Raw genomic sequence first — 27185 nt, forward strand, 5'->3', positions numbered from 1 at the left:
GCAGCCCACAAGGCTGCGCCGTCCCTGGGATTCTCCAGGCAAGAATACTGGAGTGGGTTGCCATTTCCTTCTCCAGTGCATGAAAGGGAAAAGTGAAAGTGAAGTTGCTCAGTCTTGTCTGACTCATAGCAACCCCATGGACTGCAGCCTACCAGGCTCCTCCATCCATGGGATTTTCCAGGCAAGAGTACTGGAGTGGGGTGCCATTCTCCTCTCCAGAGGATTTTCCCAACCCAAAGATCGATCCCACATCTCTTACGTCTTCTGCATTGGCAGGTGTGTTCTTTACTACTAGCGCCACCTAGGAAGCCCAAAAATCATATATAAAATAAAATAATGACAAATATTATATGCAAAAATGCATATGTATTACATTATGTGTTATAAAGATAGAAATTGGCTTCATGTTTATTAAACTATGTAAGATATGGTTAATAAATTGCAAATCAAAATGACTATTTCTGACTTTCAGATATTATGGAATTATAAGCCAAATTTGCTGGCAGTAAAGAAAAGAATAAAAGTGAGTTCACGGACTCTGTTTATATTCCTCCTATTTAAAACAGATACATCTTTGAACATAAAGGATGTGAGAGAATCATGTTTATCAATAACTGTACACTAACAGATGATTCGGAGTATTATGTGACTGCTGGTGATGAGAAATGTTCCACTGAGCTCTTTGTGAGAGGTAAAGTGAAATCTCTTACATAACCATTAAGAGCCAATGGTCTCCTTCTCTCAGGGGTAATAATCAAAAATGAAAATGGTGAAGTGAGCTCTTGAGCTCCAGAGCAGAGATAGTAGTACCTCTAGAGATGGTTTAGCTTAGGCATTAGATTTGCTCTGTATTGAAGCATCTTTGTACTGGTGTTTATTGGGTTTCCTAATTAGTCTTCAGGTTTGTTGAAGACTAGAAAAGCTGAGAGGAGAAAAAAACTGTTGAGTAAAAATGCCTTGTAGTTTTGGCTCATGTAAGCAGTATTTTGCAATTTAATTGCTTTAGTGATAGCTTTTGAAACCCAACAAAGTCTACTGGATAACCGTTTCACACATTCAGCTCATCACAAATCGATTTCCCTTGAAACAGCTTCATTAGTAAAAGCCATCGATGGTTGGCACTGAGGTTGCTGAAGATCATCATTTACTAGTGAAAAGAGCTGGAGGGTGTCAATGAAGCCATGAAGCATTTATTTTCTTTATGAGGACCTGAGGCTAAGACAGCTTTGTAATCTTGCACATCAACTATACTTCAATTAAAAAAATTTAAAGACAATTCAGTAATCTCTATCATCTCTCTAAAACCATAAGTAGAGAATTTTAGTGTTATAGACTTTCCTTCCTCAGAAATGTCTGTCTTCTGCTATCTTATTTGGCCAAAGAAGATTATTTGATACAATTTGTCTGCTCTCTAAAACAATCATTTATTTGATTTGAAGAGTTCTTGGGAAATTATGTGAAACTTACCCAGGGCTGCCAACTGTTTGTTTTGCCATGAAAAGTCATTAAAAAATCCACCTTCTAACTACCACCATCCAACCATCGCTCTGTGATCAACCACACTTTCTTATTGTTGGTTTTTCATCTGTGAACAAACCCAGGGTCATGAGCAGATTTGGGGGCATTTAATGATTCTGATTTTCTTTTTTTTTTTTTCACAATAGAGCCTCCAGTTATGGTGACCAAACAGCTGGAAGATACAAAAGCTTATTGTGGGGAGAGAGTGGAATTAGAATGTGAAGTGTCTGAAGATGATGCCAATGTAAAATGGTAAATAGATATCCTGAGGTCTGTCCATTTTTAATAAACAAAAAAGTGCCTTCATACTTTGGAGAATAGGAAATTGCTTTTACACATATGAAAAGGATCTCAACCTCATTTGTGTTAGTAGAAAATGTAACTAAAACTATCCTAAGATATTGGCTTTTTTCACCTGTGAGACTGAAAAAAAAGATCCAGATATCTATATTGATAAGGATATAGGGAAGTAGATCCAGATATCTATATTGATAAGGATATAGGGAAGTAAGCACTTACTAGTAAATGAATGTTTCAAGGTTCCCCATGTTTATTTGACTCCAAAGCCTATGGGTGCTCTTTCCGACGCATGCTCTCACTATGCCATGATGCCAAGTTTTATGGAAAATATACTTTTTTTATGTTACTCCTAGTCACTTCATTGTCACAGTATCTCAGAAAAATATTTTAGACTGAGAATCACCAAATTACTTGAACATTTCTTAAAAATAAAAAGCGTATTTTGGGGGTCAGATGGGATGTGTTTTCTCAAGTTCACTGGGAGTAACCTCAAAATTGAAGACTAGAAGATCCAGAATCTTAAAATCTTAATTGAAAGACCGAGTAAATTCTGCAGCAGGAATCACTAGTAATTTGGTTTAGAATAGATTGTTCACTATAACCTAGAATCATAGCTATCTTTAAAATGTATTAAAATGCTATTCTTAGTAGTGTGCACCAAGAGCCCAAACATAGGTTATATCCACTCTTAGCATCTTTATCTAATTGATCTTAAATGAAAAGAATGGGATTTTGTTTTTTTAATGTAATTTTCAGATAATACTTGTTACAGTATTCATCTATTGATAGAGACTGATACATACATTCTTTAATTCAACAAGCAGTTCTTGAGTGTCTGGTGACTACCTCTTGAAGCATTTTTTATAAAACTTAAAAAAAAAAATCATCTGTTTAACTCAGGTTTAAGAATGGTGAGGAAATCATCCCTGGTCCAAAATCAAGATATTACATTAAAGTTGATGGCAAAAAACACATTTTGGTCATAGACGGAGCAACAAAGGCTGATAGTGCAGAATATTCTGTAATGACAACAGGAGGACAGTCATCTGCTAAACTTACTGTGGACTGTAAGTAAGACTTCCTTGTATATCTGCCAAGTTGTTTTACTAGTGTGTTGTGTTTGTTAATTCAGTTTTAGAAAAGTTTCAATCTGTTTGACTTCGACCTGTGACAATTTTAGATGTGTAAAATTAGATTCCATTCTAGCTGAGTGTCTATATCATATCAATCAGAGTCTTTAAGAACTTACTACTCAGTTTAATAGCGTACCAGTATTGAGAAGGAACTATTCACCATGACCCGTCCATCTTGGGTGGCCCTACATGTACATGGCATGGCTGGAGAGGTCTGACAAAACGTGGTCCACTGGAGAAGGGAATGGCACACCACTTCAGTATTCTTGCCTTGAGAACCCCATGAACAGTATGAAAAGCCAAAAAGATAGGACACTGAAAGATGGACTCCCCAGGTAGATAGGTGCCCAATATGCTACTGGAAATCAGTGGAAAAATAACTCCAGAAAAAATGAAGAGACAGAGTCAAAGCAAAAGCAACACCCAGTTGTGGATGTTGCAAGTTGTGGTGATGGAAGTAAAGTCCAATGCTGTAAAGAGCAATGTTTCATAGGAACCTGGAATGTTAGGTCCACAAATCAAGGCAAATTAGAAGTGCTCAAATAGGAGATGGCAAGAGTGAACATCAACATTTTAGGAATCACTGAACTAAAATGGACTGAAATGGGTGAATTTAACTCAGATGACCATTATATCTACTACTGTGGGCAAGAATCCCTTAGAAGAAATGGAGTAGCCATTGTAGTCAACAAAAGAGTCCAAAATGCAGTACTTGGATGCAATCTCAAAAATGACAGAATGATCTCTGATCCTTTCCAAAGCAAACCATTCAATATCACAGTAATCCAAGTCTATACCCTGACCAGTAATGCTGAAGAAGCTGAAGCTGAACGGTTCTATGAAGACCTACAAGACCTTCCTGAGTTAACACTCCAAAAAGACATCCTTTTCATTACATGGGACTGGAATGCAAAAGTAGGAAGTCAAGAGATAACTGGAGTAACAGCCTAACTTGGCTTTGGAGTACAGAATGAAGCAGGGCAAACGCTAACAGAGTTTTGCCAAGAGAACACACAGGTCATAGCAAACACCCTCTTCCAACAACACAAGAGAAGACAGACTCTACACATGGACATCACCAGATGGTCAATACTGAAATCAGATTGATTATATTCTTTGCAGCCAAAGATGGAGAAGCTCTATACAGTCAGCAAAAACAAGACCAGGTGCTGACTGTGGTTCAGATCATGAACTCCTTATTGTCAAATTCAGACTTAAATTGAGTAAAGTAGGGAAAACCACTAGACCACTCAGGTATGAACTAAATCAAATCCCTTACGATTATACAGTGGAAGTGACAAATAGATTCAAAGGATTAGATCTGATAGACAGAGTGCCTGAAGAACTATAGATGGAGGTTCGTGACATTGTACAGGAGGCAGTGATCAAGACCATCCTCAAGAAAAAGAAATGTAAAAAGGCAAAATGGTTGTCTGAGGAGGCCTTACAAATAGCTGAGAAAAGAAAAAAAGCTAAAGGCAAAGGAGAAAAGGAAAGATATACCCATTTGAATGCAGAGTTCCAAAGAATAGCAAAGAGAGATGAGAAAGCCTTCCTCAGTGATCAATGCAAAGAAATAGAAGGAAACAATAGAATGGGAAAGACTAGCGATCTCTTCAAGAAAATTAGAGATACCAAGGGAACATTTCATGCAAAAATGGGCTCGATAAAGGACAGAAATGGTATGGACCTAACAGAAGCAGAAGATATTAAGAAGAGGTGGCAAGAATACACAGAAGAACTCTACAAAAAAGAACTTCATGACCCAGATAATCACGATGGTGTCATCACCAACCTAGAGCCCAACTTTCTGAAATGCAAAGTCAAGTGGGCCTTCAGAAGCATCACTGTGAACAAAGCTAGTGGAGGTGATGGAATTCCAGTTGAGCTATTTCCAATCCTAAAAGATGATGCTATGAAAGTGCTGCACTCAATCTGCCAGCAAATTTGGAAAACTCAGCAGTGGCCACAGGACTGGAAAAGGTCAGTTTTCATTCCAATTCCAAAGAAAGGCAATGCCAAAGAATGCTCAAACTACTGCACAATTGCACTCATCTCACATGCTAGCAATGTAATGCTCAAAATTCTCCAAGCCAGGCTTCAACAGTATGTGAACCATGAAATTCCAGATGTTCAAGCTGGATTTAGAAAAAAAAAGAGGAACCAGAGATCAAATCGCCAACATCTGTTGGATCATTGAAAAAGCAAGAGAGTTCCAAAAAAAACATCTATTTCTGCTATATTAACTACACCAAAGCCTTTGACTGTATGGGTCACAACAAACTGTGGAAGATTCTTCAAGAGATGGGATACCAGTCCACCTGACCTGCCTCCTGAGAAATCTGTATGCAGGTCAAGAAGCAACAGTTAGAATTGGACATGGAACAACAGACTGTTTCCAAATCAGGAAAGGAGTACGTCAAGGCTGTATATTGTCACCTGCTTATTTAACTTATATGCAGATTACATCCTGAGAAACGCTGGGCTGGATGAATCACAAGCTGGAATCAAGATTGCCAGGAGGAATATCAATAACCTCAGATATGCAGATGATACCACACTTATGGCAGAAAGTGAAGTACTAAAGAGCCTCTTGATGAAAGTGAAAGAGGAGAGTGAAAAAGTTGGCTTAAAACTCAACATTCAGAAAACTGAGATCATGGCATCTGGTCCCATCACTTCATGGGAAATAGATGGGGAAACAGTGACAGATTTTATTTTGGGGGCTCCAAAATCACTGTAGATGGTGACTGCAGCCATGAAATTAAAAGACACTTGCTCCTTGGAAGAAAAGCTATGACCAACCTAGACAGCATATTAAAAAGCAGAGACATTACTTTGCCAATAAAGGTCCATCTAGTCAAAGCTATGGTTTTTCCAGTAGTCACATATGGATGTGAGAGTTGGACTATAAAGGAAGCTGAACACCAAAGAATTGATGCTTTTGAACTGTGATGTTGGAGAAGACTCTTGAGAGTCCCTAGTACTCTCAAGAGATCCAACCAATTCATTCTAAAGGAAATCAGTCCTGAATATTCATTGGAAGGGCTGATGTTGAAGCTGAAACTCCAATACTTTGGCCACCTGATGTGAAGAACTGACTCATTTGAAAAGACCCTGATGCTGGGAAAGATTGAAGGTGGGAGAGGAAGGGGATGACAGAGGATGAGATGGTTGGATGGCATCACTGACTCGATGGACATGAGTTTGAGTAAACTCTGGAAGTTGGTGATTGACAGGGAGGACTGGCGTGCTGCAGTCCATGGGGTTGCAAAGAGTCAGACATGACTGAGCAACTGAACTGAACTCATTGAAAAGGAAGTATAAAAATCACCTGCCAGAGAAGTTACCCAAATGGTTAAGAAATATTTTAATCCTAAAACCATATAAATAGATGATAAATACTTAGATATGATATCAAATCCTGATATCCTGTTTGCTTAATCCCTAGGTGAATTTGCTGTCTATTCAATAAACATTCAACATTCTATAATTACATTTGGGGTGAGAAGTTACTCAAACTAGTGGGCCTCAATTGAGAGGATTGTAAGAGCTAATTTGCTGATAGGTTTTAGAGGTGTGAGAGATTTCATGGCCTTCCTGAAATACCCCGTGATGGTAGTAAGTTCTTAATGGCAGAGCCTGTCCCTTCCAGTTATCCATGAAAATTAGAATAGCAAACTTCACAAGGAGATCGGTAATAGGTGGAGAGCAAAATCCTGTTCCTTATTCTTAGTCCAGTTGCAATTCATATGACCATTGAATTATTTGGAAGTAATCACAGTACGCTCCTTATGTTTTGTGGAATAATGGCCATTGTAGTGTAATATCAAAAAAGTTTTTTCAACCGTAGGCAGATCCTTATCTGATATTTATATTCATTTAAGCAATTACAGTTAGTCCTGCTATAACATTAACATATGCATTTTTAAAAAATTACTAAACTGTACAAAGTCATGCAGTGAAAATCATAGGGCCAATGGGGAATGTGGGTTAAAGACACAACACTCAGTAATTTTTTCAGGGACCCAGTTTTTAAAAAGTAAAATGAGGGACTGCCCTGATGGTCCAGTGGTTAAGACTTCCTACGTCCAATGCAGGGGGCACAAGTTCAATCCCTGGTCTGGGAACCAAATACCTACAGCTGCATGGAGCAGCCAAAAAAAGAAATAAAATGATAAGAACCTAATAGAAAAAATCAGTGGCACAGTTTTACACATGTCTAGCAAATACTTCAATAAATATGGCACTTTACGTTGAAAAAAGATCTGAAATTTGCTTGTGAAAGTGGAGTAAAAAATATTGCAGCTTGTGAGCTATTGGAACCAGAGGAAGGAGGTAATTTGAAATTGGGAGAGTTGTAGTCTCAGATGTGCATGGTTGTGGCTCATTTAACAGGGTGAACTAAAGTAACTGTTCGATACTTCAGGTGTATGTGTGTGTTCTGCACAATCCTACCTGGCTCAGTTGAACTGGGTGCAGTTTTCTGGATTCTTCTAGTCTTTCTCATGAATAAAATCATGGATAATCAAACATGAAATGTATGTTATGCTCTAATTGTCTTGGAATATTTCAGTTGCATTGGAACAAATGCTCATTTTCAAAACAAGAATTATAGTGAAACAGTATCATCGTGAAACAACACCATCTTGGCCTGTCTGAAATTTGGATTTGGCACTTATAAGTATCTATTTTTTCTGCAGTAAAACCTCTGAAGATATTGACACCTCTGACTGATCAGACTGTAAACCTTGGAAAAGAAATCTGCTTGAAGTGTGAAATATCTGAGCACATAACAGGAAAATGGACTAAAAATGGCCTACCTGTTCAGGAGAGTGACCGTCTAAAGATTGTTCACAAAGGAAGGTAAACAAGCTAGGTCAATCCCTGAGTGGGGGCTGGTCCCCATATTGGCTTCTTCTACTTCCTAAATTAGATGATTGATAAGGATGTTTGGAGAGTAGTCATAGGGAGAGTATATGTTTCTGGTCTTTTGCTTCCAAATAGCAAGAATAGCTGATTTCTCTGCTGTACATCATGTCATACTGGTGATCTGGTACCTGCACCTTCCAGTGAGGTGCTATGTTATTTTGGAATCCACTGATTGAGTCTTTCCATATAAACATGAACTTAGCAGAATGATACTGAATTCGAGTTGAGGAACTGGCCAAATTGGATTATTCACTGTCCCTAACTAATAAATGTCACATGATCTTTCCACATTTTCTTTTTCTCCCGCTAGGGGGGAGGTTGCTTAATATCCTAGAATCTAGCAAAGATACAGGGCAAATCCAAGAGTTCTTAAACTTGGATCCATGGATTTTTAGGAGGTCCATGAACTTCAGGGGCCCCCATAAATCCTCTGAAATTGTAAGCAGATTCTCTGTGTACAAATATACTTGTTTTTCTCCAGATTGAGGCGCCATTGTATCCATCAGATATTCACTGGTTCATGATGCCAATGAAATTGAGAACTACTGTTCTTATGCCAATATTTTTAAATAACTATCAGTGGAGTAAAACCTTTAAAATTGTGAATCACTATGTTTTATATATGAAACATAGAATACTGTAAATCAACTATGCCTCAGTTTTGTTTTTTTTTAAGAACTATTGCTCTTAGATTTGCATAAAAAACCAAAGTCAAGGTTATTCTTGGTAATTTCTTGAATCTTAAAGAGTGGCAACAGTGAGGTGTTATCTTCTATCCTTTTTTTAAGCTATGAGATTTTTAAAAGGCAGAAGAGAGTCTTGCATAGTAAACAGGCTGTATTTGTGGAGATGGTTCCATGTAGCCCAAAATAAATACTGAATGTGGATCAAAAAATAGGCTAATTAAGTATTCACATTATTCTCACTCTGTCTGCAGGCTGCACTAAGCAAGTTAAGATAAAACTATCTGTCTCCTCGGTTTGAGTCTTATACAGTCTATATCTTTGCACAGTCTTAGAAATATGTTTTTTCATTTCCTTAGAATCCACAAATTAGTGATAGCCAATGCTCTCGTTGAGGATGAAGGTGATTATGTATTCACACCAGATGCCTATTCTGTTACTTTGCCTGCCAAAGTTCATGTTATTGGTGAGTAGATAAAAGAAATCATTTCAGAGTTGTATTCTTGTTTTTCTGGTTTTGCTTACCTTGGAATTAAATTCAAAATGTGACATTTAAAGAAAAATACATGAATTGGTATTAATCGCTAGGCATAATATTAATAGTTGATTCTTAAGAGGTCTTAACAATGAAATAGTTTTGCAAGATACTGGCACCGACTGCTTTGACTCCTCTTATATCCTTTTTGACCAAATAAAATATTGGTTATTACCCATGTTTAACACTAGACAAGACCTAACCCACATAATCACATGGAAATAAATGTCTGCTAACAAAGGCCATGTTTAATATTCTAGATCCACCTAAGATCAACCTGGATGGTCTTGATGCTGACAATACAGTGACAGTAATTGCAGGAAACAAGCTTCGTCTAGAGATTCCCATCAGTGGGGAACCACCTCCTAAAGCCCTTTGGAGCCGAGCAGATAAGGTTTGTTCTACACACATACACACACACACATACACACACACATCCTACCCTACTCCCTTCCATAAGTCAGATGAAAGAAGGCAGCAAATAAATGTATGGCTAAGATATAATTACTTTAGCAAATCAAGATCACTGATTTTTAGGCAAATATAATAACTGTTCATTTGGTTTTCATATTTCTGACTACCTACTATGTGAACATATGTAAATGAATGTTATTATGTGCTGTGAATGAGATTCTATCTTTCCTTCTAATGGGTATCAGAGAATGGAGTGGAAGAGATATAGATAATGAATTATTAAATAAAGTCCCTTTGGACAGTAATGAGTGCTGTGAAGATTAAAAAAAAAACAGCAAGGTAATATGAACACCACCCTTATGGCAGAAAGTGAAGAAGAACTAAAGAGCCTATTGATGAAAGTGAAAGAGGAGAGAGAAAAAGTTGGCTTAAAGCTCAACATTCAGAAAACTAAGATCATGGCATCCGGTCCCATCACTTCATGGCAAATAGATAGGGAAACAGTGGAAACAGTGGCTGACTTTATTTTTCTGGGCTCCAAAATCACTGCTGATGGTGATTGCAGCCATGAAATTAAAAGACACTTACTCCTTGGAAGGAAGGTTATGACCAACCTAGATAGCATATTTAAAAGCAGAGACATTACTTTGGCAACAAAGGTCCATCTAGTCAAAGCTATCGTTTTTCCAGTGGTCATGTATGGATGTGAGAATTGGACTATAAAGAAAGCTGAGCGCCGAAGAATTGATGCTTTTGAACTGTGGTGTTGGAGAAGACTCTTGAGAGTTCCTTGGACTGCAAGGAGATCCAACCAACCCATCCTAAAGGAAATCAGTCCTGGGTGTTCATTGGAAGGACTGATGCTGAAGCTGAAACTCCAATACTTTGGCCACCTGATATGAAGAGCTGATTCATTTGAAAAGACCGTGATGCTGGGAAAGATTGAGGGTAGGAGGAGAAGGGGACGACAGAGGATGAGATGGTTGGATGGTATCACCGACTCAATGGATATGGGTTTGGGTGGACTCTGGGAGTTGGTGATGGACAGGAAGGCCTGGCATGCTGTGGTTCATGGGGTCGCAAAGAGTCGGACATGACTGAGTGACTGAACTGAACTGAACTGAATATGATTAGTAAGTGACTGCATGGAGCATCTACAGCCTCTATTAATGACAACAGAGAACCATTATGTGAATATAAGAGCAAAGAAATTTCCAGGTGATGTCAATGCAAGAGCAAAGAACAAGAGAAAATGTGCTTGACCTTCTGGAGGAATAAAAAGAAAGCCAGTATGGCCAGGACAGAGTGAGTAAGGAGAATAATCAATAAGATTGGAGTGGTCAAGTGGAGCCAGCTCAAGTGTGATTCTGTGGCTTCCTATATTAAATGTTTTAGGGGCAGTAAAACTACTCCACATAATACTATAATTATGGATACCTGTCATTATAACATTGACATTATGACATTATGACCCATAAGACATTATGACCCACATAACCCATATGACATTATAGGTTTTTCAAAACCCATAAAATGTACAATACCAAGAGTCTATGTAAACAATAGATTTTCAGTGATAACATTGTATCAGTGTAGGTTCATTCATTGTAACAAATGTACCTACTCTGGTGGGGGTGTCAATAGTGGGAAAGATTGTGTATATGTGGAAACAGGGATTATATGAGAACTCTTTGTACTTTTCCAGTCAGTTTTGCAGGGAACTCAAAGCTGCTCTACAAAAGCAATTTGTTTTTTAAGGAAGTTGGAGACTGTTTCCTCCCTTTCTATTTTCTGGAGAGAAAAAAAAGAGCTTTGTTAAGCTATGGGACAACTTCAAGAAGTCAAATCTATAATTGGAGTCCCCAAAGAGTAGGACATAAAAATATATAAAGAATTAATGGCCCCAAATTTTTCAAATTGATAAAAACTATAAAATCTCAGATCCAAGAAATTCAATAAAATCCAAGCACAAGGGACATTAAGAAATTTACACCATCATAATCAAATTGCTCAAAACCTGTGGTTAAGAAAATGATCTTAAAAGGAGACAGAGAAAAAGGTCACATTAAATCTATAGGAACAAAGACTAGGATGACAGCTAATCTCTCTGGAAGCAAAGCAAGTGAGAAGACAGTGGATAAACATTTAAAGGGGGAAAAGACAGTCGCCTTGAATTCTATACTCAGTTGAAATAATTTTCAGAAACAAAGGCAAAATAAAGTTATTTTCAGATATACAAAAGCTGAAAGAAGTCATCTCCAGCAGACTTGCAATAGAAGAAATGCTTAAAGAAGTCCTTAAGTCAAAATGAAGTGATACTGGGCTTCCCTGGTAAAGTACTTAGTAAAGGGCTTCAGTGGTAAAGAGTCTTCCTGCCATTGCAGGAGACATGGGTTCCATCCCAGATCTGGCTGATCTGGGAAGATCCCACATGCCACAGCGCTACTAAGCCCATACACCACAACTACTGAAGTCCACGCCCTAGAACCCATGTTCCGCAACAAGAGAAGCCACTGCAATGAGAAGTCCACACACTGCAGCTAAAGGGTAGCCTCCATCACCACAAATAAAGAAAAAGCTTGAGCAACAATGAAGACTCAGCAGAGCTAAAAATAAATAAATATTATATTAAAAAAGGAAGTGATACCAAGATGAAAGCATTTTCTCAAAGAAACTAAGAGCGCCAGAAATGGTACCTACATGGATAAACATGTAAAAATTTTTTATTATTATTTAAATCTTAAAAGATAATCGGTTGTTTAAACAAAAATAATAATTATGCACTGCTGCTGCTGCTGCTGCTGCTGCTAAGTCGCGTCAGTCGTGTCCGACTCTGTGCGACCCCATAGACAGCAGCCCACCAGGCTCCGCCATCCCTGGGATTCTCCAGGCAAGAATACTGGAGTTGGTTGCCATTTCCTCCTCCAGTGCATGAAAGTGAAAAGTGAAAGTGAAGTTGCTCAGTCGTGTCCGACTCTTCGCAACCGCCTGGGCAGCAACCTACCAGGCTCCTCCGTCCATGGAGTTTCCCAGGCAAGAGTACTGGAGTGGGGTGCCATTGCCTGGAGCTTTAAACATTAGTGTAAGTAAAGTTTATGACAATGAAAACAAGACCAGGAGGGGAGAAACAGAAGTAAGGATTAGAAGGAATGAAATGGATGTATGCTGTTGTAAGTTTCTTTTGCTAAGCATATAATGTTATAATACCACATGAAGGTAGACTATACTATAAACCCTAAAGGAACTACTAAAATAATAAAACAAACAGTTATAGCTAATAGGCCAACACAGAACATAAAATGGAATCATGGAACCACATTTAATGAATCTGAAAGAAGGCAAAAAAAAAGAGGCAGAAAGAACAAATGGGACAAATAAAAAACAGCTACCAAGATGATAGAATCACAAAGAAAAATAGTTAAGTTGGAGATTTTAATACTTTTCTCTCCATAGTTGATAGAACAAGAAGACAGGCAATCAGTGAAGATATACAAGGTTTAAGAAATACTATCCACCATCTTGATGTAGTTGACATTTATAGAACACTCCGTTAAACAAAGCAGAATGGGCATTATTTTAAAATGCACAGGAAAATTTACCAAAATAGACCATAAGTAAGTCTCAATAAATGTAAAAGGACTCAGGTCATGCAAGGTATATTCTTTGACCACAATGGAATTAATTAGAAAACAATAACAGAAAGATTTGTAAAATTTCTAAATATTTAGAAGCTAAGTAGCTTCTTTAAAAAAAAGAAAAAAGAAAAAGCATAACTCATGGATCAAAGAAGAAGTTACAAGGAAAATCAGAAAATATTTATGTGGTCAGTTGCTTCTAACTGTTTGCCAGGCTCCTCTGTCCATGGAGTTTTCCAGGCAAGAATACTGGAGCAGGTTGCTATTTCTTATTCCAGAAAATATTTATGAACATACTACATAACAGAATTTGTGAAATATGACTAAATCAGTACTGAACATCCCTATATCTATTAAAGAAATGGAATTTTTAGTTTAAAATCTTTCACAAAGAAAGTTTCACATGTAGATGGCTTTATTGATAGTTCTACCAAATGTTTAATAAAGAAGTAATATAAATTTAATATAAACTTCTAGAAAAAATTGAAGAAAAGAAGATAGGAATGTTTCCTAACACATTCTTGAAGGCTAGTATTATCCAAAACCAGAAAAAGACGTTACAGAAAGAGAAAACTACAAATCAGTATCACTCTTGAACATAGAACAAAAAAAGTTCTAAACAAAATTTAGCAAATCAAATCCAAAAGTACATAAAAGGAACAATATGTTATATCCACAGGTGGCTTATCCCAGGAACGCAAAGGTGGGTTTAGCATTTAAAAATACATATAATTCACCATATTAACAAACCAGAGAAAGAATGTGATCATCTCAGTAGACACAGAAAAAACATGTGACAAAATTGAATATTCATTTCAAGTAAAAAAGCAAACCAGGACATGAAAGGAACTTCCTCAACACAATGAAAGACATCCTTGAAAATCCTACAACAATCCTATCATCCTACATAATGGTGAAAGATTGAATGCTTTTCCTCTAAGATCAGAAAGAAGAGAAAGATGTTCACTCTTACCACTTCTATTCAACATTGCACTGGAGGTTATAGTCAGGGCAATCAAACAAGAAAAAGAAGTAAAAGACATACATTTTGGAAAGGAACAAGTAGAACTGTCTTTATTTACAGTTGACATAATCATTGATATATTGGTTTGGCCAAAAATTTCATTCAGGATTTTCCATAAAAATCCAATATAAGCCACACACACACACAAAAAAACTGCTAGTACAAATAGTCATGATAGCCTTATTTGTAATATTTAAAAGCTGAGAAAAATGCAGATTACATCAATGAGTGAATGGATAAACAGAATTCATATAAGGGAATAATATTCAGCAATAAAAAAGAATGGGTTAGTAATATAGTGCAATAACTTGGATGAGTCTCAAAATAATTACACTGAGTAAAAGAAACTGTACCATTTTAAGAAGCCGTTAAAAAAAACCTGACAATACCAAATAATGGCAAGGATATGGAACAATGAAGGTCTCATACATTGCTGGTATGAATGCAAAACGGTACATCCAGTTTGGAAAAGAGTTTGATAGTTTTTTAATATAAAGTTAAGCATATACTTCCATACAACTACAAAGCTATTCCTAGGTATTTTTCCCAAAGAAATGAAACATGTCCACATAAAAACCTGTTCAGAAATATTTATAGCAGATTTATTTATAATTGTCAAAACCTGGAAATGACTCAAAAGTTCAATTGTATAAGGATATAGTTTGTACATACATAAACCAACTGCACATGGAATATGCAATGGAAAACTGCACAGTAATTAAAAGTAATGTGTTCATAATACATGCAGCAAAATGGATCAATCTAAAAAATTTCACTTGAAATGTTTGACTCCACTTATTTGACATTCTGGGAAAGAAGAAACTAAAGTGGCAAATAAGAGACCAGTGATTGCCGGAGACAAGGGTTTAGTGGGTTGAATGCCAGGGAGTGTGGGGACACTATGGGAGGTGATGGAAATAGTCTGTGTCTTGATTGTGGTACTGGTTACACACTCACAGAAATTTGTCAAAACTCATGGACTATATATCTAAAAGCTATAAATTTTACTCTGTGTAAATTATAGCACAATAAACAAAATAAAACACAGAAATATGAAGTGGATAATATAACACTGCCCTAAGTAAATCATTTTTCTTTTCATATTAAAAAAAAAGGAGCAGAACATCTTTTACAATTTTAAGGTAAGGATTTGGCTAAAATGAGGATATTTTGTTTTATCATAAAATAAGAATTATGAAAGCCACTTCAAATATTCTTACTGTCGTCGCAATCTTATGTTATTGAAGATTTGTAAGTCCTAATCCAGACCCTAAACAGTAGCGGTGACAATAGTTAGTGGCAAACTACCCAGGTTCTAAACTGCCTGAACCTTCTCTGTTTTTCCTCTTTGTATATTAGCTGCCCATTGTTGCATGGAAGATATGACCTGGGAATCAGAAAAATATAATATTGCTTTAAATTTCTGGTGTGAGAAAGAAGGAAGGGGAGAAATGAAGGAAAATAAGAAGGGGAAAAAGGGAAGAAGGAGCAAAGAAAGAAAATATAATAGAAGTCTCAGCGTCCCTCTGTCTTTACTTTAGGAATTAGATGTTCATTCTTTCATGTCCCACTGGAAGGGAAAAAGCAAACTAGGAAATTGCCACTGTGTCCTTATTCAACCCCTTTCAGTATTAAAATTTTCAAAGCATTTAAAGAAATGAACAAATCATTATTTAGTTTCTGATATGAGCTTAAATATTTCTAGTTTAATGTACAAAGAAACTCTTCTCCTAGAATGACAGTTTTGTGCTTATATTTTTGTTCCTCCAATTTTCTCTTTTTAAGGAGTTAACTGATAGGGAACTTGGGAGTCAAATCCCAGTTCTACCACTTCTTAGCGATGCAGCCTTGGGCCATAATTTTCTGATGTGTAAAATGAGATGACAATACGTTTGTCCTTAGAGCTGGTCGAGGATAAAACTGGGAACATGCATTTCGGGCATTAGCACCATTTCCAGCTTAAGTGCCCAGACACTCTGGAGGTGTCCTTATTGTTTGCACAGGTCATACCACATTGCGTTTCCTTTCTCCCTAGGCTATTATGGAGGGCAGCGGCCGGATAAGAACTGAAAATTACCCTGACAGCACCACTCTTGTTATTGACATAGCAGAAAAAGATGATTCTGGTGTTTACCACATAAATCTGAAAAATGAAGCTGGGGAAGCACATGCAAGCATCAAGATTAAAGTTGTGGGTAAGTCCTCAAGTCAACAAACTTCTAGGATCAAGCTGATGTGCTTAGATCCTAGGTAGACTTTCCGAGCTCTTGGTTGTCTCAGCTTTTCTGGGTAGCCGACAAAAAAACTCGCACTATAAACCACTGCCTTTCTTTCTCTGTCTTTGCCACTTCTTTATATGTCTTTCTTTTTCTTTTCTTTCTCCTCTTTTCTTCCTTTTCCTTCCTTTTTTTCCCCTTTCTCAGCTCTTTTCTTGCCTAGAGGATTAGCTGTAAGAAGGAATAGCTAAAGTTAGACTCTGGGGTTGCTGACCAAGTCCTCTGCAGTCACACTCCCTTTCAGTGTCTTCCACAGTCACTGACACACAATTGTTAAATAATTTCCGGCATCACATTCATTGTAGAGTGCCAAGGCAGTGCAAGCGCAGGTTGGAAAAGAATTTCCAGAAACAGAGCTTTTCAGAAGGGAGTGAGTTTATTAAGAACAAAGAGCAGAGATTATGAGGGCACTGCAAATGCAGCGGGCTAACCTCCTGCCAGACCAGGGAGAGTCAATGCTTTTTATAGGTTAGTAGCCAATTTTTATAGCCTCAAGACAAAGCAAATTCCTGCTGGATGGTTGGCATTAGGTGATTGGTTAGGGCGCCATAGGGTGACTACCAGGGTGGGCACTTTTGCTTCATTTGGGATCAGGAAGTCTGCTGATAATTAATGATCAGGGTGGCTTTTGGCAATGGTTACAAAGGGGCTCAGTCAGTTCCAGAGGTGACCTTGGTTCTGGGATCCACTTCTGCAGCCTTAGTGCAAGGCCTAGCACCTGTGGCCTTGGGACAGGACTCCACATAGAGGAATAAGACCTGCCTTGGTTCTTAGATGACTTTCTAAATACTTTTTTCCAGATCCCCAAACCAAATGAAATGAGTCTAGCAGATTACTGATAGACCAAGATTTCATGATTTCTTCATTCCATTTTAGTTTTCCCTCAAGAAACATATTTCAAATTGATCCAAAGCTAAGGTCACTTTATTACATATTGAACTATAGAAGACATGGTAACTTGACATTTTTGAAATTTTCATTTATTTGGCTGTGTCAGGTCTTTGTTGCGGCACGACAGATCTTTGTTGCATCTTGCAAGATATTTCGTTGTGGTTGGATGGACTCTCTAGTTGTGACATGTGGACTCAGTAGTTGCGGCACACAGGCTTAGTTTCCCCTAGGACTGTGGGATCTTAGTTCCCTGACCAGGAATCGAACCTGTATCTCCTGCATTGCTAAGTGGATTCTTAAGCACTAGACCACCAGGGAAGTCCCTAACTTGCCATTTTTGACTTGGATTTCTACCAGTCAACATCTTGAATCTTCCAACTGATGTAAAATGTACAATAATTAGTCCTTGATTTAGTTCTGCTGGAAGTTCACTTTGTAGTTAAGAAACAAAATCCCATCCAATATTTAGGCAATAATTTAATTTCTTAGTCACCATTTTCAAGACAAACAACAAGAGTCTTGGATTTTATGTGGTCCTATAACGTGACACTAGCTTAAAGGATTTGGAGACATCATTTGTATTTGTATTGGGCTCACCTTCCCTGATTCCACAGGGAACAGGACCTTATGCCTAAACTAGTTAGCCAGTGCATTTCAGTAAACATGGAAAAATAATCAGAAATAGCATCACTTCTGTGATTATTACCCCAAAACGTATTTTCCAATGAACATTTTTCTTTGTGCTTTTAGTCAATTTTATTATTTTATTCTATTTGTTTGTATGTTACAGATATCCCTGATCCTCCAGTGGCACCAAATGTGACAGATGTGGGCGATGATTGGTGCGTCATGACCTGGGAGCCTCCTGTCTATGATGGAGGGTCCCCAATCTTAGGTAACTGCATGTTGGTTCATCTGTGGAATGGCCAATGGAGTTGATATGCTCTTTAAGCACATTAGCACAAAACACATTTTAAAATACTGCATTTAGGAGAAAATCTTCAAATGTCCATTCAAATTAAAATATATTGGGGGATGTCCTTTAAGTACTTGAGATTTAAATAGCTATGATGAATATCATCTGACTTCCTGTCCTCTTTTTTGACATTTCTATTCAATATCTAATTTTGAAACAACCATAAGTCTAATGGTTCTGGTCAGTATATGCCCAATTCCAGAGAATTATGTCTATGAAGCAGTTTCATTTAGGGTTAAATACTTAGAAGAATTTACTTCCCCCATGGAACAAGAATATTTTTCTACTTGCTAATAATGAAACTTACAAAACTGGTTATTTCCCCCTTCTTACTTACATTGCTGGGACTCAAAGTCACTGTACAAATTTCTGTGGCCTACATATCTGTGGTCTATTTTTTCCTCTTCTCTTCCTAGCACCACTTTAACTTTTTTCTAGTGTTTTTATTTTTGTCTATATCCCATGATGTTAATGTTTGTATTCCTCATAATCTCTCTCAAACAACTGATGGAATAAGAGGAGTTGAAAATACATGTATGACTTTTCCAGTTCGAGTACTGAGAATTTAAGAAACTTTTGAGTATTCTAATATCTGACAAAGTTTAATTTTGGAGGCCAAGGAAAAACCTGTTTTCATTTTGTGTCCCCTTCAGGGTATTTCATTGAGAGGAAAAAGAAACAAAGCTCCAGATGGATGAGGCTGAATTTCGATCTCTGCAAAGAAACAATCTTTGAGCCCAAGAAGATGATTGAAGGTGTGGCCTACGAGGTCCGCATCTTTGCCGTCAATGCTGTTGGCATCTCTAAGCCCAGTATGCCCTCCAAGCCTTTTGTTCCATTGGGTGAGTCAAGAGATCTTCATGTCTTTGTCATGAAAATCATTGCCCCAGGTTGTGACTGCTGTCTTCTGACTTCTAACTGAACCAGACCTAGAAGCTTCTTGGAGTGGGGACAGTTGTCTAAGAAATTACAAACAATGTGATAGAGTTGAATGCCTTCATAATGTAGGCCCTGGAATTTATTACTGGAATTCCAAAGACAGCTGTGGGTGGCCCTGTTGCCCTTCCTCGCTGGAAACATAGTTGAGCCTGTTGACACATGACTACCCTCGTTTGACCTTTTGAAAGTATAAGCCAGCACCTTAGTATAGACACTATAACTAAAATAAATTAAGAGCTATTCAACCAAGCACACTTGAAAGCTAGTCTCTTTGATTTACAATCACACTTTAAATGTTATCTATGAACCAAAAAAGTCAATTCAGTAAAGGCAAAGAAAGAGATAAGATGTCTCTGCCATTTTATGGTAGAGAAGTGTAATTTTCAATAGAAAGAAGAGTTTGCACTTGAAAATTAAAAAGTTATGGGAAATTTACACTTGATCATTAGATCTGAAACTTCAACTTTTTTCAAATGCCTTGGGCCTTCCAGAAACCCACACCAACCTCCCAAGTGGAGGGCAAGTGTGGCAGCATTTCTAAAATATTTTTCATGCCTGGCAGATCTTTGCCATATACACAGCGTATACTCAAGAACTCTTCACTGAATTTTATTAAGATATGGGGGCTTCTGTGTGAATTTTTATTTGTATCCTAGTTCATTTTACCATAGTTCTTGTGCCATAATTCTGTAGTTAATAGTTTCTGCTTTTTCTTTCTTATCTTTAAAGCTGTAACCAGCCCTCCTACTCTTCTGACCGTTGACTCTGTAACTGATACCACGGTCACAATGAAGTGGCGGCCCCCAGACCACATTGGCGCAGCAGGTTTAGATGGCTATGTGCTAGAGTATTGCTTTGAAGGAAGTAAGTACAACTCATAATTCAAACGAATACCGTCATCAATAGGTGAGATATGCCCCCCTTTCTTTTGTTTCTGTCTTGGGAATTCTTCTCCTGCCTACTGAAAATAACAAGCGAAAGGTCATCCTTCTGTGATGGATAAGAATTCAGCCCTTCATTGGTATTAATCATTTGAGATCTCCAAAATATCCAGATGGGCTCCCAGATCTGACCACACAATAGATCTAGGACATAGGAGGAGGAATTCTAACCAAACTTCAGGGATCCCTTCTTCTTGAATTGGTGGAATTAAAATGTGCCAAAGCAAAATAAAAGTCTAGTTAGGATAAAGCAAATTGGAAATGCTAAACTCTATACTGAGCAGAGGTCAGTTATTAGCAGAGCTACCTATTTCTGGGTAAGGAGAGATTATATATTTGACTATCTGGTGATCAATTCCTGTCTTCTTACAGGAAAAAAAAAAGAATAATCAAGAACAATTTTCAGTGTTTTAAAGAATCAGTAAAGAATCTTACATCAGAGGGTGTAAGAAATAGATTTGACAAATGGCAGTAATTTGTCTCAGGACATGAGTGTATAAAATTTTAATGGTTTAATGGCTTACATTTAGGAGGGGAATAGAAACAGGCAAAAAACCTCTTGCTGATGGCAATAATAAAAAATAGAAAATGACACAAGAAAATATGGGCCAGAGTATATCTAAAACCAAAAAAAAAAGTACACTTCACTAAAAGCCTCTTGTATTTTTTGATTTCCTACTTGTCATGATTTGGAGATGGGTGAATAAACTCAGGCTCCATTCTAGATGATGGTAGGTAAACAGTCCACCAGGGAAGCTTGTTCAAATCTTGACAAATGAGAGGCCAAGATAGCCTCTAAGAAAATTCTTTGGACCCGCAACTTATAACATGACTCTTAAACGAATGAAAGAAGAGACTCCAGAGCGCATTTGAGAAAACGAGTGTGAACAGAAGGAAAACGTCTATGAAGAAGAAACTTCTTTGAAGAGTGGACCGCTGAAAAAGAAGCCCCAGGCCTCTGGATGGGAGCACCTGTGGAAATAACCTGAGTTGGTCGGGAGGGTAGAAGAGAAAGGGGAAATAGAGAATCTTGGTAGCACTCCATTCCATTCACATGCACTTACTCACGGAGCACTGTGCTTGATTTTTCCAGGGCTTCGAAACCCGCTAACCAAAACAACAATGGGGGGAATTAGAAAACAGCTGCCAGAGTTATCCCAGTGTGGGAGGGGGCATTGTCACTCAGGCAGCAAATAAAATCTTGAGCACTTCAGAGTATGGTTTATTCCCATTCCATTCCCCTCCACCTGTTTGGAACACCCCCCAAGCCCTCCTCTCTGCTATTTATACTGCCCTGCTGGCAGACTTTCCCAGTCTTCTATGTGATGGGGCTGCTGAATGTGAACCTTTTGTGTATGTATGAAACAGAGCAAATTCTTTACTCTTTTCTTTCTGATAGGTTTAAAAAGTAAGAAGATACAGCAAAATGATAGATGGCTGTCATTTTGATCTTACCCACCTTAGATAAAATACAACGAAGTGTATTTTACTTAATTTTGTGTGCGGTCTGTGTAGATATATATGTATACCCCCTATACATATATATATGTACACAGTCATTATTATGTATATATTTTGCCACATAACGTGTTGGAATTAGCTTTCTATGGAAGTTCTTTCATAACGTGTATATCTTTCTTCTCGCAGTCTTTTCTTACTTCCTTTCTGTGGCTGCCCTATTCTCCATTCTCTTTTAATGGCTGTTGTCCTCCAGACTAATTTCTATAGTGTTTGATGCTTTTAGATATGTCAGGTTTTATTCTGTAAGAGACTTCTTTCTTTTGTAAGATCGTGTGTTGGTTTGGACTCTGTCTTTCTCTTGGTTTTTATTTTATTTTGTAATGCCTGCACCATTTTACTCTTTATTTTCTTCCTTCACCCTCGTTCTTCCTTTTCTTTCTGAAAACTTTTCCTCATGTATCAAATAACTTTCACATTCCTTTCCCAACCCCTGGACACCAATTTCTTTCTCTGTTTCCCTCAAGTAGTTCCAACATGAAAAGATGTTTTTGTTTCTCTCTGATCTTGCTTTGTCCTGTTTCCTCTTGAAATTTTCTTCTTTCCTAGTTCTTCACTCGTTCATGCATGTTTTCTCCGTCTCCTATTTCACGTTCTCATCAATTGTCTCTTCATTATGAAATATCAACATGGTAGTTCCCAAACCGACCATTGACGTCAAGGTGTTTCTCTTTTTCAAAGTGCTGAGTAATTTGTATCATTCACATGCCCTCCTAGCCACCAGGATGTTCTGGCTTGCTGCTCCTTCTCCCTGATACTCCTAGAAAGGTTGAAATAAGAGAAAGAAGAATCCCCATCCCCCTGCTCCCTTCCTGATAACCTAGATGGTCATCATTTCAAACCATTGGGGGAACACCCACAACCACTCTGTGAGCCAGGAGCATCCTCCACCGGTGTGGAATGCAGGAACCCGGGACAGCTTAATTTGTTTGCTAGACCAAGAACTTGTTGTCATGACAACCAGGGGCTGCCTCCTGGGTTGCTGGGGCAGTTTGTATTTTCATGGAGAACACTTCCAATTCCTGATAAGACAGGGCTGCCCTTATCTCAAGTGCCCTCACTCCCAGACTCTGATGTGTGAGCCCCACAGAGGGAAAACTATGTTCCCTGAGGACCCACCGGGCCCTCCCCGGCTGAGGTGGCAGGGACAAGAGCAAGGGGAGGCTGTTCCACTGCGGACTGCTCCCCTATGGAGTCTAGGACCTGTTCCACTTTTGTCTTCAGGGTCTTGCTTTGTTCTTTTCTACTTCCTGCTCCCAGAGTTGGAGGTGTCCCAGCCTCCTTTCTACTCCTCTTCTCTGTGGCAGGTACCTCAGGACAAAAAAACCACAGTCTGGACAGAGCAGGCTGTGCCCCTCCTGAGGAATTCCCCTCTCCTCTAATGTGTTTGGTCTCTTCCGTCACTGTTCTGAAGACAAATATCTTTGCATACTTTGCACACTTTACTAACAGAGAATGCTGACTACTGATACGATATTCTTCTGGTGTGAAAGTGGGTGTCTTTAATTAATTTTAATGACGGATTCTCAAAGGTACATCAGCAAAACAGTCTGATGAAAATGGGGAGGCTGCATATGATCTACCAGGTAAAGTATTCTCTGAAAGCTCTCAAAGTTTCTTACTGTATGATAAAGTTTCTGGGAATGTTCCAAGATCGAGCATGAAGTACACCCACACACAAAAAGCTCTTAGAGATGGACGGGGAGGGTGGGCCGTGAGTTAATAATGTGGGAACCGAGCCTTCTTCTTTCTTTTTTTTCCCCCCTTGGGCATAATAATGCATATAAACTTTTAGAATTTGAAACGTTTGTAAAACCTGGATTCTGGGTTTAAATTTTCTTGATGTTATAGACAAAGTTACCAAAAACATTTTAAAAAATCAGAACTTTTGACTGAAGTGAAAGATTATGCCAGTTCTTTATGAGGTCTTGGCTCCTGAGCTGTGTTTCCTCTTTACTGTGGATATAAGCTTCTTTTCTTCATAATTGGGGGCATAATCCAACTTCCCATGGGCTTCCCTGGTGACAGACGGTAAAGAATCCACCTGCAATGTAGGACACCTGGGTTCAATCTATGGGTTGGGAAGATCCCCTGGAGAAGAGAATGGCTACCCACTCCAGTGTTCTTGCCTGGAGAATTCCGTGGACAGAGGAGCCTGGCAGGCTACAGTCCATGGGGTGGCAAAGAGTCAGACATGACTGAGCAACTTTCACTTCACTTCACTTTACTTCAGACTTCGCATGGCCATATTATTGACTTATAGTAATAAGCCTGCCAGGATAAATTGGAGAGATCATATGACTATAAAGGTCAGTGTCTCTCATTCATAAGAATAGCGTTTTCCTTTTTTCCTGAACTTTAATGTATCTTGATGAATAAATATCACGGTTATATCAATTGTAAAAAATGTATGCTGTAAAACCAAATTGGAATAAGCTACTACAAAATTCCTGGAACAGTCACTATCATTCAGGATACCCTAGGATCGTGTATGAGAGACTTTTTAGAAATAGCAGAATCTAATTATCATTCCTGATTTTTACCTTAGCCATTCTAGGTCATTTTTCATTTAAATATGATAAAAGCCCAGCCATGTAGTCTGAGTCCAGACCAAAGTCATATTCCCTCAAAATGATTTAATTTAGAGTAAAATACTAATTTAGAGTCAATTGTTTAACAGGATGATTTCTTTCACTAACTGTTATTTTTCTTTTCTGTTTTCTTTAATGGATTTTAGCCGACGACTGGATAGCTGCAAATACAGAACTGATCGACAAGACCAAGTTCACCATCACAGGCCTGCCGACGGATTCAAGGATCTACGTGCGTGTGAAGGCTGTGAATGCCGCCGGAGCTAGCGAGCCCAAATACTACTCTCAGCCCATCCTTGTGAAGGAAATCATAGGTAGGTGGCAAGGCTTTCAAAATTTTGTCTCTATGTTTTTTTAACCACTTTCTTTCTGAAACCCTCCTCTTTTGTTGTAACTCCTTTGATATTTTATTAGTATCTCCTGGGAGTTAGAAATGAACAAAATAGCTCTTTATAGGCAGTGTGGGAGGTCAGCTCCTGGTTTTTAACCTAGTATGAGGACCAGATAAGTACACCAGGTTGCATGAGCCAAATCTGATTGGCTGCTTTTTTATAATGGAGAGAGAGAGGGGGAAGAAACAGTTCAAACAATCTGTACAGCAGCAACAGTGGCTCCAATGAGTCTCTGAGGTCAAAATCATTTTCATAGTAATATGAACACGTTGTTTTCCCTTTTCAATGTTTGACCTTTGCACTGATGGTGCAAAAGCAATGGTGTGTAAAACTGCTGGTGCCTTAGCACAGATCATATTCATGCCACCAAATTGTCTGGTCAGTCTTTTCTTCCTTACCACCATGCACTCCCATTTATTAAAATAAACGAGCCTTAGAGTGTTCTTGATGAGGCATAAAAATCATTAATAATCATTTAATATGATTATTTAAATGATTAATAATCAAGAAATTAATCATTTAATCATTTTTAAACCTTGGTTCTTGAGTAAACTTCTTCCCTATATGTGTGACAGTGAAATGCAAAGTGTATGTCAAGATTTTACGCTATATGCTAAGTCGCTTCAGTCGTGTCCGACTCTGTGTGACCCCATAGACGGCAGCCCACGAGGCTCCTCCATCCCTGGGATTCTCCAGGCAAGAACATTGGAGTGGGTTGCCATTTCCTTCTCCAATGCATGCATGTATGCTAAGTTGCTTCAGTCGTGTCCAACTCTGTGCGACCCCATGGACAGCAGCCCACCAGGCTCCTCCGTCCACAGGATTCTCCAGGCAAGAATACTGGAGTGGGTTCATGCTATGTACCCTAGTACAATTGTTGTCTCTAGGGAAAAGTATTTCTGCAACTGAGTTAAGAGCCTAAACTAGTACCCTATTCCAGGAAACTCCATTCTTCCTTGAAAGAGTGACAAACTGTGGCTAGTCAAGCTTGGATATTTGGCAGACATTTTCTAGAAAATGAATGGAGTGAACCTGTAACTTCAAGGAAAACAATTTACAGTATTTGTTGTCAATTTGTCCATGAAAAAATTTAATCTTTGAAGCAAAAATTAGAATTTTGGAGAACTTGTATCCACCATCATAGACTTGACAGCTTTCTAATACTTAAAATCTTTTCTGATAAAGTAGGTGGTGATATTAGCAAATACAATTTTTTGATACTGAGTAATGAACGCAGTGTTTCAAAATTTGAATGATCCGCATAATTCGGTGAAGCTATATTTTCCAAAAGACTAATGCAAGTTTAAAAATCATGCCTGGGTAGATACATTCAAAATTAAAGGTAGATAAATGGACTTTAGTGTAACAGAATATGAAAAGTTCATAGAAGGTTTTAGATTCCACACTGTTAGCTAACCCTTAAGAAATTACAATTCATGTTTTGGTGTAGAATCAAAAAGGAATAACCACAATTGTCTGAAAAAATTTATTAAAATATTCTGTGTGAAGCCAAATTTTCTTCAAATACTTCAAGCAAAACAACATATTGCAATAGATTAAAAGTCAGACAATAAAGAGATTTGCCAAAACAGAAAATAATGCCACTCGTATCACAAATTTTTGTTAATGTAAATATGGTTGTTTTCATTAAAATGATATTTATGTTGTTATTTTTCAAGTAAGTATATAAATATTTCAAAATTTATTGGTTTTAATTTCTAATATGGTTAATGTGATAGATACAACCTACATAAACAAAAGCTTTGTGGGACCTTCCTTTGATTGTTTTTAAGAGTGTAATGGGATACAGAGACCAAAAAGTTTGAGCGTCACTGCTCAAGGGCAAAGAATATTGGAAAGTGGCTTGAGCATCTAAATCTGGACCGTGTTGAGCCACAGACTCATGGTATGACTGCCTGAAACCTTTTGGGAGGTTAGGGGATGGATGGGAAAAAGTGTGAAGAATGCACATTTTCTTAGTTGATTCTGGAGACAGACTATGAAAGCTGAGTTCTGTTTCTTTCATTTATTGACTATGTGGTTTCAGGCAAGGGACTTGCTTTTCCTGAGCCTTAATTCCTTCATCTGCAAAACGGAGACAATAATAGGACTTACCACCTCAAGAACTTGTGAGAGCTAAATGAATTAATTCCTGTTATTTGCTTAACAAAATGCTTGCCACACAATAAGCTCTTGGTATATGCTAGCTTTTATTATGATGATGGTTTAGTGTGCTGTGGAACCTCACTGAGTCTCTTTTTCCCTAACTACGTGAAGTTAGGGAGTTAGAGGATCCCTCAAATTCTCTTCCAGCTGGAACATTCAGTAATCACCACTACTACCATCATCATCAGCTCCTGAGTTTATTGAGCACTTACTATTCTCAGCCAGTATGCTAAATGCTTTATCTAGATGACCTTATTTAATCCTCACAACAATCCTATGAATTAGATCTTGTGGAGTAGGCTAAGACCAGATCTACTGTCT

At 38.0% G+C, this 27185-nt stretch overlaps 1 protein-coding gene across 50 annotated transcripts in view; it reads left to right on the plus strand.

The window, feature by feature from the left end:
* MYBPC1 (myosin binding protein C1) overlaps window positions 1-27185 on the plus strand; it is a 99768-nt gene that overhangs the window by 52691 nt on the left and 19892 nt on the right. For 33 of the 50 annotated variants that reach the window (XM_081595535.1, XM_081595537.1, XM_081595536.1 and 30 more), the window contains 11 exons: window positions 567-691; window positions 1665-1770; window positions 2719-2885; window positions 7655-7817; window positions 8926-9032; window positions 9362-9495; window positions 16210-16369; window positions 18132-18236; window positions 18971-19159; window positions 19986-20120; window positions 24453-24620. In XM_081595535.1, coding sequence (XP_081451661.1) covers window positions 567-691; window positions 1665-1770; window positions 2719-2885; window positions 7655-7817; window positions 8926-9032; window positions 9362-9495; window positions 16210-16369; window positions 18132-18236; window positions 18971-19159; window positions 19986-20120; window positions 24453-24620 — 1559 coding nt within the window. Of the gene's footprint in view, window positions 1-566; window positions 692-1664; window positions 1771-2718; window positions 2886-7654; window positions 7818-8925; window positions 9033-9361; window positions 9496-16209; window positions 16370-18131; window positions 18237-18970; window positions 19186-19927; window positions 20121-23247; window positions 23302-24452; window positions 24621-27185 lie in introns of all 50 variants that reach the window. The other 17 variants (XM_081595493.1, XM_081595492.1, XM_081595489.1 and 14 more) reach the window with 2 other exon arrangements.

This window comes from Giraffa tippelskirchi, chromosome 4, assembly GCF_054371585.1.
Source record: "Giraffa tippelskirchi isolate mGirTip1 chromosome 4, T2T-mGirTip1v1.2.pri, whole genome shotgun sequence".
Taxonomy (NCBI): Eukaryota; Metazoa; Chordata; class Mammalia; order Artiodactyla; family Giraffidae; genus Giraffa; species Giraffa tippelskirchi.